The following is a 16,241-nucleotide window of genomic DNA, read 5'->3' on the forward strand; positions in this document are numbered from 1 at the left end:
ATCTTTTAATTCCATTGTTTTCCATGAACTTTTTGAAGTACGCTCATGTGTGTACATATAAACACATATATGTGTGCGTATGCGTTAATATTTACAGTCATGAAATAATATTTGCCTCTGTCTCTTAATTTTAAGAGCAGCACAGTGTGGCCATTTACAAAGAGCTGATTGATTGGAGCTCTTTGCAGTTAAGCTACTATATAACTTACAGGGACCCCAATGGAGACCCTTCTTTGAAAGGCCCTGCCTTTGATTTAAAGGCAAAGATCCTACTAACTTGCTTCACTCACTCATTCACTTATTCATTCATTTATCCACATATTCATTCACCAAATATTTATTGAAGGCCTACTATGTGCCTAGGACACCTGTGGTAACACGAGCTCCTCCACACTCATCCCTACCCTGGTCGAGCTGCATTTCTAGTGTTCCTTGTTCTTAGTTCTGCCCTGGCCTCTGATATTGCTCAGCTGGTTCAGACTGTCAGGAGATGTGACAGGGAAGGCCCAGGGGGAGAGTGAAGGAAGTGGGTCCCTGTAAGCCAGCCAGACCCCCAGAGAGGGAGGGGAACCAGCTCCTCAGAAAGTCACTTTCCCTTCCCCTTGGATTGTCTGCTCCTCCCAGCCCATAGAGCAGCGAGTCACAATCCCTAGTAACCCAGCAAAAATAGGGTGTTTACCGTCTGGGTTATCTCCATCCTGGCTTCTGTGGATCTTCTGGAGGGGCAGAAGAGGAAAATAAAGGGAGTACACACCCCATATCTACCCATGGCTGCTGAAACCCAGCTCAGGAGGAGGGCTGTCCCTCCGCCCCTCCACTCCTCCCTTCTCATTTTTCACCCCTTCCTCAGGTAATGGTCTCTGCCTGGAGCCCAATAGCTCTGGAGCAGCATTTGACTCTGCACTTGAGACCCAGGAGCATGGCGGAGGCCACGCGTGTTGGCTTTGTGGGTCATCTGTTCTCAGCCAGGGGAGGCCTGAGCAGGGTGTGGGGAGCAGCTGCAAGCCACCTTAGGTTACTGTGATGTTATCTGGGCCTAACGGTTTCCTTTGGGTAGGCACTTCCGCCCTCCTGTTTGTGAAGCCAGAAACCTGTGCTGAGGCAGCCCCATTCTGAGCATAAAGGAGGACTAGGTTGAGGGAGAAAGGAAAAGGCCCCATGGGGCAGAGTTAGAAGACATGGTAATAGATGATACTCCCATCACCAGCTCAGTCCTGCACCTTCAAAAAGGAAGACAGGAAAAAAAAAAAATCACAAGCACAAGTGTGCATTGCAGGTTACCAGGAAATTTCCTCTCTTGCCGCCAACTCTGCTCTAGTGTCCTCCCCTCTGCAGCTGTGTGGCTGGAATGGGGGGGACAGGGGAGAGCTCACCATTAATTCTTAGGGGTGGGGGCTCCTTTCACAGGGCCACAGAGTATCTGGCTCTAAATAGAAGAAATATCAGGTTCTTACTCCTTTGAAGCTTGTACGAGAGGGTATGCATTATTAAAATAGCTACTCTTTCCAGAGTGCCTACTACACTGTATAGGTGAGGAAAATGAGAATGAGAGAGGTTAAGTGATTTGTCTAAAAGAACACAGCTAGAAAGTAGCAGATCTGGAATCAACTGTTAATCTGTTTCTGAAATCAGTGGGCTTGCCTCTATGCTCAGCTGAGTTAAATGAACTAGGAAGCATCTAGTGTTGGGGCCTGTTAGTATTGTAGAAAGTCAAGCCTTAGGAGGTTTTATGACAGGAAGTCTGCCATGTTTCTGAGACTGGTACCCAAAGTGCTTGAAAGTCCACAGATGGCATTGGGATGAGGAGCAGAATTAGGGCAAACTCTCAGCTTATTCCCGTCACCAGCTTCTCCATATGTCTCCCTTCACAGCACCCACTGCCACCTGTCCCTTGTCCACCCCTGTGATGGCTCTCCCTTTCCCTGGTGGAGTTTGGGTCAGGGCTTGGGGGGAAGGGTGAGAATGCTACAGGATGACACAGAGGCGTCCCTGCCCACCAACCCCCTTTCACTCACAAGTCTCTGAAGGCATTTCTTCTTTCTCTCTGTGCTGGGGAGACGGTTGCAGCAGGGGCACCTTGGGCTGGCAGCCGGTGTATAAACTGGTGGCAGACAAGGACCTTGGTTGCAGACTCCAGTTCCTTCATTCCTCCCATGCAGCCTCTTTGCTGTGTAGAGATGGTCCTGGGGGAGGGCTGCTGTACCCGGCTTTATGGGAATCAGATGTTTAGGATCTTGCCCTTTACTATATTTAATAGAAATGGAGAAAAGGCCCTTTAGCAAGCAGCTGTGGGAGCCGAAATTCCCACAAAACGGAATGCATCAATCAAGGCAATGTTTGAGGAAAAGATTTACTGCTACAGGGAGCTTGGAAAATTTTGATGGAATTCCTTGTTTTTCTCCTCCTCCTCCTGCTACAGAGATGACAGATAGATTGATTGACAGTGATTTCCTGACAATGTGAGGCTGGAAGGTGGAGAGGAAGGGATGTAAAGGTGGGCCTGTCGGCGGCACGCTGAGCTCTGAAGCCTCAGGCCCAAGAGCTCCTCTTCTCCTAGGGCGTGAGAGAACCCAGAGCCTGCAGCCAGGTCAAACTGTCCACCCGATCCCAGCAAAACCACGTGTGACCGTCATGCAATGATTCAATGAAAAATTTCAAAAATTTACAAAAGAGAGCGAGAGGAGGAAAGAAAACAGGATGTACATAAAAGAGAGGAATCTAAAGGAGGAAAAAGATTAAAAAGGCGGGACAACCCTAATTTGGGGGGACCAGGAGGGAGAGGTTGAGAAGGACGGAAACAGTGGCAAAGCCCAGGGTCCTGAGATACTCAGCGAGAAAGAGGGGCGCGCGGCCGCCCATCCCCATGTTTGGTCACATGCATAGAGTCGTGGCTCCCGCTCTTGAGTCCTGCCCCGGGAGGGACAGTATCTGTTTAGATTCGTGTCTAAATTTAAACCCCGATCGCCGGCCTCCCCCCCACCTCCCTCCGTCCCTCCCTCCCTCTGTCCCTCCCTCCTTCCTCGTTCTCGGGCGCAGGTCCCCGCGGCCGGGGCAGTCCCGCAGCCGAGCGCAGCCGGGTGCACGCGCCGCCGCCCGCTCGCCCGGTGCCGGTCGCAGCCCCAACCTGGCCCGGGCCGGGAGCGGAGGGGACAGCGGGGATCGCGAGCTCCGGCCCCGAGCGAGCCGGCGCGCCCGCCGCGGAGTCGGCACCTGAAGGCCATGGAGGTAAAGGACCGCGGCTGGGGGCGCGGGGCCGGGCGGAGAGCCGGCGCTGAGCAGGATTCGGGGCGCCCCCTCCCCAGGCTGCTGCCAAGCCGAAGGGCGCGTGCCGGCCGCTCCCACGTCTCCTTGGCCAACGGCAGAGGATCGTCCCTGGTCCTACCTAGGACACCCCTGTGGGCAGGCAAGGGGTCGGCAGGGAAAGACCCCAGAAGGAGAGGGGGGGGGGGCCTGGGTAGGGGTCCAGGTATTTTGGTTAGAAACTTAAATGCTCTAAAGAAAAAAAAAAAAAAAGTTTAGTGGAGCCAAGGTTTGTAAATGGGTGAACTGCGTGAGCAGGAACTCTGCAGGAAAGTAACAGCCCCTGAATCTGAAAAGAAACAGAACTGGCAGTGTGAGGCTAGCACATCTTTGCAGGTCAGGTCCATGGGCTTCTCTTTTTACTCCCAGAGTGGCCTTTTAGAGAGTCCAGTTGTCCTGTTGCTTCTGAAGTCCCTCTGGAACCTGCCACATCTTTCAGAACTTTCTGAAAAGCTCCCCTCACTAGGAAGTTAAATGACCCTATTTCTGATGAAACGTGAGACACCCCTGGATGCCCGGCCTTGGAGACTGAGTGTACTGGGGTGTGCTGGCCACATCTGTGGGGCACACCAGAGTGAGGCCCAACACTTCCCTGCGTGCTAAGAGGAAGCCTGGGGACTTTCTGTACTGTTCCAACCTCAGTGGGGTCCAGGCAACCACCTTCCAGCAGAGGAGCGGCGGGGGATATTCCCCACATCTCTCTCTTCTCCACATGTTGAGGCTTCCATAGATTTCCACCTTAAAACTGAGAACTGATATTTAGCCCTAAGTCAATCTTAGGGACTTTTGAACAGAAGAACAGAGAAAGTGCAATTGTTATATAGTTTTTAAGGTGTTTCCCACTGTATTGAAAAGGAAACTGTGCTTCTGAATTGGCTGTGGTCAGCAGCGATCAGGATTCACAGTAACTTATCTTTCCCCTTCTCCAGCTCTACCCTTGAGCCCTGGTTGTCTCCTACAAGCTCCAGTCACTCCTTGCCTGTGAAGCTCTGTGGTTTCTCTAAAGGGGCAAGAAGTTTGTCCTGGGCAGCTGTATTCAGGCATCCAGCTCAACCAGTTATCCTCCAGGAACAGGGATTGCCTTCAGGGATACTATCGAGTGTGAGGGACCATGGGATCCACTGAAGTCTAAGATAGATCTTCTACGGAGACATTCAGAAGACAGGGAAACTCGGGCAGGTTAGGGCTGAATACACACAGCAATGCTCAGCAGGTCGTGTTCACAGTCTACTCAAAAAAGCGTAAAGCCACAGAATTCTCTCTGAACTGGCTACTGCTGCAGGGCAGAGGAAGGAGATGGCCCATGGGACGTCCAGCTTGTTGGGCTAGGTGAGAGCTCCTAAAGAAGCAGCTTCAGAAGTGGGTTCCCTCCTCTGGAAGCATACAGGCTGCCTCAGGCTCCAGAACGGAGGTTCAATATGATTTATGACCTATCTAATCTCTTGCAAAAATGGATTGGAGATAGGAGGAAAATAAGTCTTAGGCTTAGAGCAGATTGCTGCTTGAGGTCCAAATGTAAGTTTGAACTTCATTCTAGGAAAATGCAGAGGGACTCCTTTCACAGAGGCACTTTCTCTTCCCTCAGTGCAGGAGGGAACAGTGTGGCAGAGGCCCTGAAACTATCAGCCAAGTGACTTCCTGTGCAGCTGTGGGGGTTGGGAGTGGGGACATGAAAAGAGAGGGCCTTCCCATCTACAAACCTAGATACGTAGTAACTGAGGAGGGATTCTACCAAGATACCAAAATCACTCAGCCAGCCAGGAAGCCTGACAGATCACCCTGCATCTACAGCAGGACATGGATTCGCTGGTTGGCGGTGACTGCTTTTGAAGTTTCTTTGTCAAAATGCCTGAAGAAACTGCAACTGCTGGCACTGGTAAAGGAAGTGAAGAGGAAACCAAGGGGCTGGGGAAGTAAGACTCTTAGCCAGGAGGTAAACTTTCTATGGTGGGGCATGATATGCAGGAGTGGGATTCAGGGATTCCCAAAGATCTCAGAGGAAAACCCTCCTTTTAGAGGTGAAATTCACTTTTGAGGCATGAAGGGACTACTATATACATATTTGGGAAGAAACTGAGTTATATTACTTCCCAGTATTAGGGATCAAACCAGACCAACAAGGCTTAATCAACATTCATTCTCTAGAACCCCTATACCTATTGGATGTCTTTGGAAAACCTTTTTTGAAGTCACTGTTATCATTATTAACAACATCAGTCATTACTCCAGCCCTCATTAAGCCCTCTGGAATAAACAAAGTAAAGATGCCATCTGATCCCCGCCTTTTAAAAGCTCACAGTCCAATAGAGGAAATGAGACTTACTGCATCCTGTCATGTATATCATTTTCAAATGCATAAGTGACAGATGAATGACTGCTGCAGACTGCGAGTTCTACAGGAGCTCAGAGTAGATGAGACTCTAGAGAAGCCCTGAAAGAAAGGTGGTGGTGAGGAGGGGAAGGCAAACAGAATGGAAGTAGGGAGAGCATGCCAGCTTTGTTCAGAAAAGTAGGCCAGTTGGCTGGAGAGGAAGGCAAGGAAGCAGTGAGAGGGAAAGAATGAAAATAATAAGATAAAGCACAGGGCCACTGACTATAGTAGATGCTTGGCCAAGTGGGTGAATGGGAGCTGAAATCCAAGCCACCTGGTGGAAGATGTTTCTTTTTCTTCAAAGTCTGTTTGCCTAACTAAGCCCCAAAGAGGTGCCTTTTCTGATTCATACGGAGATAATCTGCAGCCCTTGAAGGCCAATTTGTGTCTGGCCCTGGAGTCTGCTCCATGGATGGTAGGAAACTCTGAGAGGTGTTGAGTAAGGTGGTGGCCATGACTTAGCAGGGACGATATGGCAGAAATGCCAGTTCATAGAATGAGCAGGGGAACCAGGTTAGGGAGCTTCTTTGAGAGTCTAAGTATATTCTGACTTTGAAAGACAGTAAGAATGGAAAAGATGGAAAAGATCATGCTCCAGAGGGAAAATCAGAAATCACTTCAAATCCTGGTGGGTGGAGCTCACTAGGGTGCCCAGAAGAGTGAAGTTCTCCAAAGTACCAGGGAGAAAGGCAGTAACAGCTCTTACAGCTCCATAAGCCTGTTGTAGGCAGGGACTATCTTATTGGTCTTTAAGTCTCCAGAGATTAGCACAGTGTCTAGCATATAATCATATAATTTCTCAGTAAAAGTTTGCTTGATAAATGAGCTAAAAGAAATAGAGAACTCCTTCCCCTCTCAGTCTGCAGCTCAAATGTCTCCACCTCTGGAAGCCTTCCAAGATGCCCTCAGCACTGTCAGATCACCTTGTTCAATCACGGAGCACCAGGAAGAACTGAAACTGTTGGCCTACCCGGCTCTCTCCCTGGAAGGCTCCATGAGGGAAGGGGCCTAATGGGCACCCAATAAAGGCTTGTCATGAATGAGTATATAAATTGAAGATGAGAGAAAAATAAGATTTTTTTAAGAAGCAGCATTTAGATTTGTTGGTTTTGATTGCCCTAAGCGGAAATGTCCAGCACTCCCTGAGAAATACAGACCTCTTATAATGCAAAAATGAAGTTATTGCAGATAGGAACCCAGAGGACAGAGGTGTATAGTAAAGACAGAACTAGAGATTTAGGACATCAAATTTAAATTAATATTCTTAGTTGCTTAAATATAAATTGTACGCACTACCAAATAGCCTGAGGGTGCTTGAAAAAGTTAAACTTTCATTGACTGAATCCTTTGTTTGTTCAACTAAATAGTAGATACATGAAAATTAAACTTATCTCCCCATAACCATGTGTCTCCTATTTAGTTGAACAAATGAAGGATTTGGTCAGCAAAAATTAAACTTTATTGGCCCTGATCAAATCATGAATTTCTAACGTTGATAGACAATAAATGAGCCTTTTCTCTGAGGCAACTCCAAGTCCCTCCCAGATATTATTTGTCATTCATCCATTTATTCAATATTTATTGAGGATTTATTACATACCAGATCTTGTGTTTTAAATGTGTTTTACTTTAAAATTATGGGGCTATTCTGTTCTTTTCAACCTCACAGACTGTCAGTATTAGTAATGTGGAGGGTGTGTGTGTGCGCGCACGTGCATACTGATGTATATCATGTTCATTTTGCAACCTACTTTCTCATCCGTATCTTTATACCTTGGTAAATATTTTCTACCGCATTTTTAAAAAAAATTATGGGGCTAGGAGATAGGAGAGAAACATGTAATCAAAGTCCAAGCCTTAAAAAATCATTTTGAGATTTCACATGAAGCACTGATAGGAACACCAACAGCCCTTGCCATTTTTTGATCCACACGCTCACTGAGCCGTATGTTGACTGTTGGCTGGAGCTGATGGGTCATAATCAGGGATCGTTCGTCCTCTGGAAGCTAGAGTTTGGTTCGATAGGCTTGTGGGCATGCCCAAATACCCCACATTCCTCTTTGGCTCCCAACTGCTCTGTGGGACCCTCACGCTAAACCGGCCCCACCTAGCAGACGTCTTCCATTTGTTGGACTGTGAAGACGGGGAATTTTGGGTGGTTAGGCTGGAAGGGCCCGGCCCAGGCCCTATCACAGGAGGGGGTGAGTGTGCATTCCTGGAGCAGAGTTGGGTTTCAGAGCCTATCCACAGCGTGGCTCCTGGCTGCAAGGGGAGCCAGAGCCTGGCGTATGCATTTCCGTGGGAAATCTGAATGCTGGCGGCTCAGCAGCCCCCTAATCTTATCAGGGCCGCAAGAGAAAGCATTTCGGTTCCAGAGAAATCTGCCTTCCTCCAATAACAATGTTTTAGGTTTGCAGCCACCCCAACCACCCCTACTCAACTCACTAGAATCTAAAAGTCTCAAGCTCTAGGTGGAATGAAACAATCTCCAACCACCCCCCAGCCAATTCACTGGGAAGTATGCTGAGGATTTAGGTGCTTTGGTAAGCCAATAGCTTGCAATTTTTCTTTCATCTGGGGATCAGTTCGGCCTAAGCCTTAAGAAGTAAGACAATGCGATGGTTCTCATATTATCAAAGTTTCATCATAAAAGAAACGTCTACCTCATGTTCGACCTTCAGGGTGTCGTGTAGACATTTTTATCTCTCTACCCAAAAGAGGATACAGTGATACTACAGACATAGTACAAACATAGTACAGACTCATAGTGCATGAGTCGCCACCATCTGCAGTGTTGCCCTAGGATCCCCCAAGGAGCTCATCCCCTGAATGGGTCCACCTGAGCCAGACCACAGAGGCCACTGCCCTCATCCCTTGGTCTTTGGGGCAGTGAGCTTCCCATTTTTTTCCTTTTGGACTTCCTGAATACCTGTCTCCTGGGAATTGTGGAAACTGACTGCTGAGCCCTTGAGGCTCACCCTGTAAAGTCATGTATTGGAATGGATCAAATTCTCTTCTGAGGGAGGGACCTCCAGCCACTGCAATTCCAAGCCTCAACAGCTCCCTAGGGGAGGGGAGGTGGACATTCGGAGGCCTTACCTCTGTAAGAGACCCTCTGAGATGCCATTAGAGCTCATCTATCATGGGCTGTATTAAGAGCCCCCCAGGCTGGAAACTCTCAGATGGGGGCACTGAGAAGTTGTAGACACTGGAGCTAACATTCTCCCCAGCCAAGGAATTAAGCATCTGCATGATAGATGTCTCTTAGCCCCTTGATTTGAACCTACCTGCACCATATCAGGGCCATACTCCTGGCCTTGGGATAGCAACTGCAGCTCTTTCCCAGGCTGGATCGTCTATAATCAATCAGTAACAATCCACAGAGTGCCATGCACTAGCTTTTTAATTAGGTTCAACAAGCACACACTGGGTGCCAGGCACTGGGGATCCAAAGATAAGTGTATCTGTCACCTTGTCAGTCCTAGAAGAAGTTGCAGTCTAAGAGGGGAGGCAAGCACCTAAACAGATGATTGCAGAGCAGGGGTGAGAACATGTCCCGAAGAGAGGCCTCACACCCAGCCTGGGTGCAGGAGGGCTTCCCATTACAGATGATTTCTGAGTTAATTTTTGAGGGAAGAGTAGGAGGTAACCAAGTGCAGAAAAATTGGGATGAGCATTCCAGACAGAGGGAATGACAACAGCAGAGATACTGGTGCAAGAAACAGCACGGTATGCATGGAGACTATAAGCATTTCATTCCTGGAGGATAAAGCAAGATAAGATATTTGAGGTTGGGGGACTAGATAGGGGATATGGAAAATATTATTACAATTTCTGCCATAAAAGGAACTCGCTTTTATAGATATACACACATGACATGACATACAAAAAATACAAAATAGCATCTTGATAAGCTGCAGGTATGTGGGAGTTCAAAGTCAGTGTCTCTCACGGGAGATAAAGAAAACATGCTTCCTCTGCTGGGGATTCCTCTACAAGGGCTGCTCTTCCCCACCTCCTGGCAGCCTGGGGGTGCAGAACAGATGGGGGACTCCATTCTAATGGCAAGCATATCCTGCCAGGGCCTGCACCCAAAGGCTCCTGCTGAGGAAATTGATTTGAAACAGACTCTAGGTCCCAAGGGAGTTGGTCACGCTCACCAAAAGCCAGCTCCAAGGCCCTCTTACCTACTCTGACAGAAAGAAGCCTCTGGGAATAAACCAAATGCACACACACATAAGAAATGTTCTCACTGACACCTCCACCTGCAGCCCCTTTCAGTCCTCCCACTGTGGGCCACACGTCCTGTGCACTCTCTAAAATTTATCCTGGTTGCCCAGAGGTAGCCGAGGGATGAGCCAGGGTGGACCTAGGAGCCAGCCACAGGCATCAGCCTGGCCCAGCTCAACAGCACAACAGAAACAAGAAGCCAAGCCTTGCGGTTGCTATTGCATAACCCAGGCACCCACACCAGAAGTCACAGAGAATTTCCATCCCACGATATGCTGCAGAAGGCTTTAGGCCTCCTCTGGTCCTCCCTGCTAGACCCCCACCTCCAGGAGTTCATTCCAAATCCATGAGCTAGATGTACACTTCTCCCACCCTGCCAGGGCCACCCCCCCCTCCATCCCCACCCCCACCCCCATCTCAGCCCTCTGACTCCCAGGCCTCAGGACCCTGGCTTTTTGCGCTTTGACATGTGTTTTGATGGATAATGGGAAATCCATTTCTGAGCAGCCACACCAATGTCAGTATGGAATGTTGTTATGGTAGTTACTACCACTTGTTGAATGCCTGCTATATACAGATGTTTTGCATAATTTATCTGTTTTAATCCTCATAAAGTCCTGTTACATCTGTTTTCTAAATAAGGATGCTGAGGCTTCAAGATGTTTAAATAATTTGCCCAAGGTCTGGAAGGTGATTACCAGAGAGCAGACATTTGAACTCACCCTGTTGTGGGGAATCCTGTGGTTCTATTCTTTGTCATGCTTTGGAGAGACTCTGGCTTCCCAGACAATGCCTGTGTGGGCTCTCAGGGAGAACACATGCTCCTCGGCCCACTCAGCCTTCCTCCAGCTCAGGCCAGGCCACAGTGGGGGCCAGGCAGCTCAAGGCTTGGAGCTTTGAAGGTCTGGTACAGATTTACTCTGAGCCTCCATCTACACATCTGAAAGACTTCTGAAAGGCTCCAGCTGTGTCTCTGGGTGAGACAACACCTAAGGCAAAAAAAGGAAGTTTGGTTTTTATTCATTTTTAGGGCATTAGAGTTTTGAAAGCAAGAAGGAACCTTAGCCGTTTCTCTCATTCCCTTTATTTTAAAGGTGAGGAAACTGAATCTAAGTGATTTGCTGGTCACACTTTAAGTCAGTTAGTGGTAAAGTTAGAACTAAAACACAGGTCTTCTAGCTCCCGACACACTACAGGGCACTTTTGCTCCATATATTTAAGTTGACTCATTATTACTTTATTGCCTCCCCATTTCTGCATATTGTCTTCTTGAGGCTCTGTGAATCCTTCACACCAGTGGTGCACAGTCTTGCCTATCAAGCACCGTTATCTGTGGGGGTGGAGGGCCAGGGCGAAGAACAGCTTTTATTGTCATTGTTTTAACAACAAGTACCTAGAGATCCAGAGCTAAGGCCAGCAGGGCCCAGCCCACCAGGTGCAGTACCACACCTCCTTCTACTAGACTTGCTGTCTACGATGCCCTCGAAGGGTCCTTCTGAGGGAGCCCCTTGGCTCCTATTGCCCAGTCAAATAAGGTAATAGTCACTGTTCCAGGGATTAGGAAGTGATCATATCTTTTGGGAGGCCACCATTCACCCTACTATAGCAGGCTATTTGCTGTCCATATACAGGCAGGGGACTTGGGAATTGGAAGATGAATACTTGGTTATTGTTAGGCTATATTGTGACTGCCGCCACCCCAGTGCTCTGGGGGTGAATTATCGACGAGTATTCATTGATACTGTTGTGTGACTAACTTCCTGCCTGTTAGGTAACCCATATACACTGCTGTGTCCTCCGTACCCATATTGGTTTGGATCACAGCTACAATGCTTTGTTCAGAGAGCTGCAGTTGGGAAGGGAGGTCTCCAGGGTGCTATGGAGCATTTCCATGGAGCTATGAGGATTGTATCCCTCTGATCTGGTCCCTTTCCAGTGAGATAACTGTGATGTTAGCAGATTGGGAAGAGATAGTCAGGATTATCTAGGATCATTAAAGGACTGTGCCTAGCAAGATTATAACACTACATTTTACATGATCTCATTTGATATTCTTTTCTCAAATATCTCATTCGTTCATTCATTCATTCATTCATTCATTCATTCCTTTATTCATTTAAAGACATGTACTGAGTAGCTATCAAATGAGAATTAATAAGACACAGTACTTGCCCTCAAGATCCATACAGTCTGGAAGTATAGAGTAGGGCAGAAATGAAACAAGTGATTTCAAAACAGTGACTGGTTCTGCAAGGCAGTGAGTAAATAGTCCTACTGTACAAATAACAGGACAGGCTAGCGTTGCTGTAACACACAGTGCCATAATCTTAGTGGCTGAAAACAGCAAAAGTTTATTTCTCACTCATGCTACATGTCCGTCAAGGGTTGGCTGGGGGTTCTGCTCCAAATCATTATTTGTCTTCCCTCTGAGACCCGAGCTGATAGAGCAGCTACCATATGTTTCCTGGTTGTCATGGCAGAAGGAAGGAACGTTCTGGAGGACTTGAACTGGCCATTAAATGCTTTTTCCCAGAAGGATCAGAACTAGCCACATGGTTCCACTCAACCACAGGGGCCAGGAAGTACAATCTCCCATGAACACCAAATGACGTGAGGTAGAATTAGTTCATGAGCACTGCTAGTGGCCTGGTGGAGTCTTAGAAGACTCACAGAGCGGATGATCGTTGAACCAAGTCTGGAAGTAAGACCACGTCTTCCAGGCTGGCAAGGGTGGGAAGGCTAGGGAAGAAAGCGCTTATCTGCACCACTCAGGGCGCATTCACTTGAGGCTTCCACACGCTCATGTCAGAGGTGTTCTTCCTTATTGAAATAAAAACTGCTTCACAAGCACAAAGAGTGTTTTAACGTCAACTGTTCTTCATGCTTTGGGGGTAATTCAGAGAGGCAGGTAAGTTTGAAACGGAAGCCAGGAGGTACATATATGCCTCATTTCTATAGGAAAACATCAGAGAAATATCATCATAAGCCATGAGGTGCAACTGTTTAGACTGTTTCTCACAGACCTTAGTCCTGAAACAGTTCATTCCATAGACCGTGCCATCAAGGGAGACAGCTTATAGCCCTGATGTCTCCTGGGATTTGGAAGTCATTTTGCTTATTGCTGTGCCAGTGGTGTTGAAGCCTGTTTGATTCTCAAGCCTTTTTGATTTGAAAGCACTACCCCCACGTAGTGAATAGAGAATCTATGCCTTCTTTTCTGCGTGTAGTTACAATACACTTAGAATAACCATTATTTCCCACAAGCCTTATACATAAGCCCTGCCTTTTGTGCCTATGGGAAGGGTTAGTGAAAGTCAGCCTGCGAATAACATTGGAAGTAGGCAATGGAATTTGAAGGAAATGGTAGCCACAGGCTGCCTTCTGCTCTCTGCTCCCATTGTTTGATTATTGAATTTGTAGTAGGCCAAGGGGGATGCTCTGCAGAGAGAGAAACCATGAAACCTGAGTTTCAGGTCCAGAGTCCATTACTAGCCTCAGGATCTGGTCAGTTCCTCCATCTGTGGACTGATACCTGCTTTCACTACCTTCCAGGGCTGTTTTGAAAAGGAAGTAGTATCATGGATATGACAAATAAAAGAATTTTTGAAAGTACCTTGAAAAGTTAAGTTATTCCACAAGATCGTGGTAGTGGTGCTGTTAATATGTATTAAATTGATATTGTGAAAAATTGTAACAAACCCGAGTGTGTCTTCTGTACAAAAGTACTGGTGTTCTTTTTGTCTAGTGGAAGATGGCAGAAGGGAGGGCAAAGAGGGTGACGTTGGTGAATATGAGCAAAGCTAACCCTTCTCATGTAGGACAAGGAGGCTTTTTATAGCACGAAGAGGCTCTGATCTGTGCAACAGTAATAAGGAAAATACTTTACATTTCTGCCACACTTTCTTTCAAAGCACTTTTCCATATCTCCTCAACTAACTCAGAAGCTCTGAAAACCCCTATCATAGGCCCTGGTATCCTACCATGTGCCTTGGTTTCCCCATCTCTAGAATGGAAATAAATGATAGCACCTACCTGATAGAGGTGTTATGAGGATTAAATGGGGCAATGTCTGTATAAAGCGCTTAGAACAGTGCCTGGCACCTTATTAGGTATGCCATAATTTTGTTAAGTAAGTAGGTTTTTTACAGTCATTTAGAAGATAACAGCCTCCCAGTCTTTTGGCACAGCTCTGACTGGGACATGGGGTGGATAAGAAGACAACTGAAGCATCTAGCCTGAGAGGCTGTGACAGAGGTGTGGTTGGGGCCTGCCACATGCAAACCTCTGCTAAAGCTCTCTGCACCTCTGTAGGAGGCTGCACCTTAGGGCAGTGCTGGGCCAGTATCCTACAGAAGTCCAGAGTAGAACCTGGGAGCCTGGGGCATGGAATAGCCCAAAAGAAGAAGGGAGTCTTGTTGGCCCAGTAAATGTGTTTGAAAGAAAGGAAGGGAAGAAGACGAAGTGGCAAATGTATTTTGGGTTCACCCTGGTGGAGTGATGAAATGAGGAGGTAGGAAACGGTAAGGAGAGTCGTCCAATCTAAGTAGAGCTTTCCTTCCTCTTCCTTCCCCTCGCTTACCTGGGTTACCTGTGTCCTGACACCCTTCACACCTGCATGTGGAGGTGCCTGCCGGAGTGCTGCACAGGGTGGGATTCTGAGACTGCTGAAACAGCTGCTGTGATTGGCAAGTGAGAGGCTAATCATTCAAGCCAGAGCCCTTCTTCCCATCTCAGCTGACGTCAGTCCTGAGCTTCCTGCTGGGCTGAAGGAGTTGAATGCTTTCATATGCCAACAAGAGTATTTTGATTTTTCTAATAGTCATATCACTTGTATTATAAAGGATTTTTTGGCAAGATGAATTCAGAGCAGGTTGAGCTACCTCACCCAAACTATTCTGATCTAGTGGCAGGCCACCAGGCTCTGTCCTTGGCCCTGACTTATTAAACATTTTGTTAATGACTTGGATGAAAAATAGAAAGAATCCAGATGACCTGCAGCTGGGATAGTTAATATGATACATGACATATTCAAGTTCAAAATGATTTATATAAGATGGGATGCAGGGCCAAAACCAACAGAATGAAATTAAACAGAGGTGAATGTAAAGTCCTCTGCTTAACTTTGGGGAAATGTCATGCGCCAGAATAGGACAGACCTGGCTTGGAAGTCCACAAGCATTTTTCAACTATTCCACAGATGTTTATTGGGCCTACTGTGTGAGAAATGCTGTCTGGATTCCTGGAGGCAGTAAGATATAAAGATGGCATCTCAATAAGCTGAAAGTTTTGTAGTGGTGGTGGAAGTGGTAAGATATGTCCCCAAATAAAGCAGGGCACAGGACATGCTGAAGTGTCATGTAAACAACATGACCACAGGGCTGGGGAATTTCACAGAGAAAGAACATTCTCAGCTTCTACAACTGGAGAAGACTTCATGGGAGAGGGTAACGTCAGAGTGGGCACCAAAAACTAGGAAATTTTTTTTGAACAGGTGGCAATAGTGAAGGGACAGAGAAGGGATGTTGGTGAGACGCCAGTTTGATAAGGAGGGGGAATGAAAGACCAATGTGGGGGACTGTGCATACCCTAAGCAACCAGATGGAGGGTCTCAAATTGTGTGGGCGTGTGTGCACACGTGCGGGCACATGGGGATGGGAGAGGTAGGGCGACGCCACTGGGAAGGTTGGATGGAATGGCGCTGTACACAGACTAGAAAGCCAGTGCTGGCAAGGTGTGCTTTCTTCAGCCTGTAATGAAGGCCCCTGAGGAGAGGGGCTCCCAGGTCAACGGAGCGCTGGAGGGCCATTATCTGGCCCCAGTGTAGCCTGCATGGGTGGGGGACCCCAGAGGTCAAAATACCAGGTGAGAGACAAAAGTGCCAGGGAGAGGTGGCCTTGAGATTGGAAAGACAAAGAAGCAGTGAAATGAACTGAGAGAAGAGTCCATAGTATTTGGTGTTTGATTGGAGGCTGCCATGGGGGTGGGGGTTAGAGGGAAAGCAAATGGAGTGACTGCAATTTTCATCCAGGGGCAGGGAGAGTGTTGCTTGTGTGGGGGTGGGGATTGGGGTGGGGAAGAGGCTGAGTTTCAGTTGAAGCATTGGCAGGACACCCTGTTGAAAATTCAGAACTGGAGCTGGGAGGGGTGTTGGGCTGAGAACCACAGAACCACAGAAGTAGTTTCCAAAGCATGGGTGGTAAGCAGTGACTATACAGGGAGAAGCTGGCCAAGGACCGCTCTGTAGGACACCAGGGGACTAGGGACAGTGAAAGAGTGCTTCGATTTATAGGAAAGGGGTTTAGGTGTCTTAGCTGACCGTAACTGAACATTTTTCTTAAAA

The 16,241-nt window shown here is 47.6% G+C and overlaps 1 protein-coding gene across 1 annotated transcript in view; it reads left to right on the top strand.

Moving 5' to 3' along the window:
* Positions 1 to 3,041: 3,041 nt before the first annotated feature.
* Positions 3,042 to 16,241, top strand: part of RCSD1 (RCSD domain containing 1) — a 61,915-nt gene continuing 48,715 nt past the window's right edge. The window contains exon 1 of the mRNA XM_063105431.1: positions 3,042 to 3,225. Within this exon, the coding sequence (XP_062961501.1) occupies positions 3,220 to 3,225 (6 nt within the window). The 5' untranslated portion in view covers positions 3,042 to 3,219. The remainder of the gene's footprint in view (positions 3,226 to 16,241) is intronic.

This window comes from Cynocephalus volans, chromosome 8 (genome assembly GCF_027409185.1).
Source record: "Cynocephalus volans isolate mCynVol1 chromosome 8, mCynVol1.pri, whole genome shotgun sequence".
Classification (NCBI taxonomy): domain Eukaryota; kingdom Metazoa; phylum Chordata; class Mammalia; order Dermoptera; family Cynocephalidae; genus Cynocephalus; species Cynocephalus volans.